This window comes from Arachis ipaensis, chromosome B03, assembly GCF_000816755.2.
Source record: "Arachis ipaensis cultivar K30076 chromosome B03, Araip1.1, whole genome shotgun sequence".
NCBI classification, from domain to species: domain Eukaryota; kingdom Viridiplantae; phylum Streptophyta; class Magnoliopsida; order Fabales; family Fabaceae; genus Arachis; species Arachis ipaensis.
The window spans coordinates 40,531,763-40,533,772 of record NC_029787.2 but is presented as its reverse complement, the minus strand read 5'-3'; the positions used below and the strand labels follow the sequence as shown (position 1 = coordinate 40,533,772).

The window sequence follows — 2,010 nt, the reverse complement described above, 5'->3', positions numbered from 1 at the left end:
AGGAAGCAAACGAAAAGAAGCTACACTCATAAATGAAGAGAAATAAATATTGGGGTTGGGTTGGGGGAAGGGAGAAAGAATTACTTCAAGCAGTACAGCTAAATGTCCACATCTCACTATTCATCTTGCTACTCTTTCTAATTTTGATTTCTCTCATTCACTCACTACTTTCCTTAAAGAGAAACAAAGATGTTTTAAGATGAAAATGGGAATTATATCATAGAGATTAATGTTAAAAATTTGATAAAAACAAAAAAGGAACCAAAAATAATAATAACGATAATAATACTAGTTGTTATAAATCCCAACACAGTGATAATGTTGAAGAAGCCTATTGGCTTCCCTAAGGCCACTGAAGTAAGCTCCATGAGTTGTAGAATAATGAGTTCTGTGAGTTGCTTCCCCTGCAAACAAAATTTGAAGAGGGTATGATGAGGCTGAAGGGTGACAATTGCTATCTTTTGGCAATGGCTCAGCCATTGTATCTAAATCATCACCACTTGATCCTACTGCAACATAACTGTATGATCCTAAGAATAGTGGATCAGTTCCCCATTTGCTCTTCATCACACTGCTGAATCTCACTTCATTTTCCTGATATCTCTCCTCAGAAGAATTAACATTCCCATTGCACAATTTATGTGAATCTGAACCTTTCTGCCACTGGGAATGTGATAGGAGGCTTGAGACTGTAGTTGAAACCCCATTAATGATCTCTTCATCCTTGAGTGATTCAAGTGCTAGTGCTTCCTCCCCAGCAAACCAAGACAACAGGACCGTAGAGTTGTTGTATATGGGAAAAAGGGTAGCTGTTCTCCTCATCCACCATGGTATTTTCTTGTGCCTCATCTCAGAGTGAGGTGAATGGAAAGCCATTTGCAAGAAAGGGAACCCTTTGTGGTTAACATGGTGGTGTTGTGTTTGTGTTTGTTGTGTTGGACTCAATTGCATAAACAACTTGTTAACAACGCCAAAACCAAGTCTTGAAATTGCCTCAGCCTTTGATGGTGGAAGAGGAGGACAGAACATACCTGAATCTGAATCACCTTTATCATGATCACGGATAGCAGCTTTTAGCACCCCAAGTGAAACAGTGACAATGACATGATCAGCAGAAATAGAAGAACCATCACTGAAATGTAGCTTCACAGGCCTAGAACAAGAACAACAAGAACCACCATTCTCCACACAAACCTTTCTCCCTCCTTCATCAATGTCCCTCTGGTTCTGGTTCTGGTTCTGTGGCTGCCACTCAATCTTAGTGACTTTCCTACCTAGCTGAACTAGGCCTGGTGGCAACACAGAAGCTAAGTGCTCAATTATGCTCAAGTAGCCCTTAGCAATTGTGATTTCTTCATCTGGGAACATTATGTATTCACTCTCAGCCCTGTAATCCAGACTCATAAGGTTACCAGCTGATGTGTATGTCCTCTGAGTGTTCTCATGCATTGCAAAGATTGCTTCTTCAAGTAACTTCCTTGTCCAGTTCCCATAATACCCTTTGACATCATCATCATCATAATCATCATGCCCCTTCTTCATCACTGAACCCCAGTAAGCATCAAGGCCCTCTCTGAGAAAGGAACCAACACTAAGTCCCCCAGAACCACTTTTGGCCTTTGACATGCTGAAAGCCTTAGCAGCAAGGCTATGGTAATAGCCAGTGTTGTCCTGCTCAGTGAGAAGCTTCATCTTCCCTTGGGAATAGTCCATGAGATGCTTGAAAAGTTTAGTGATAGGATCAACAATGGAGGGTTGTAACTGGAATCCACCTTCAGCTACGGTGGTTAGCTCTTCTGAGTCCCCATCCATGCACTCCCATGGCTGGTCAGAGTGCAAAGAATGGATTTCTTGAGCAATCTTGTGAATTGGGCTGCCCCCAATTCCATGGATCCAAGTAGCACCCATCTCAATCCTGTCACCACCAAACTCTGAGGTGTTTATTCTGCCACCAATCCTTGTTCCACCTTCAACAACACAGAGCTCAAATAAGTCCTTTGAAGCTGTTGC

At 41.9% G+C, this 2,010-nt stretch overlaps 1 protein-coding gene across 1 annotated transcript in view; it reads right to left on the bottom strand.

The window, feature by feature from the left end:
* LOC107630372 (probable polyamine oxidase 5) overlaps positions 2-2,010 on the bottom strand; it is a gene marked incomplete in the record, with an annotated part of 2,630 nt that continues 621 nt past the window's right edge. The window contains 1 exon segment of the mRNA XM_016333479.2: positions 2-2,010. Coding sequence (XP_016188965.1) covers positions 289-2,010 — 1,722 coding nt within the window.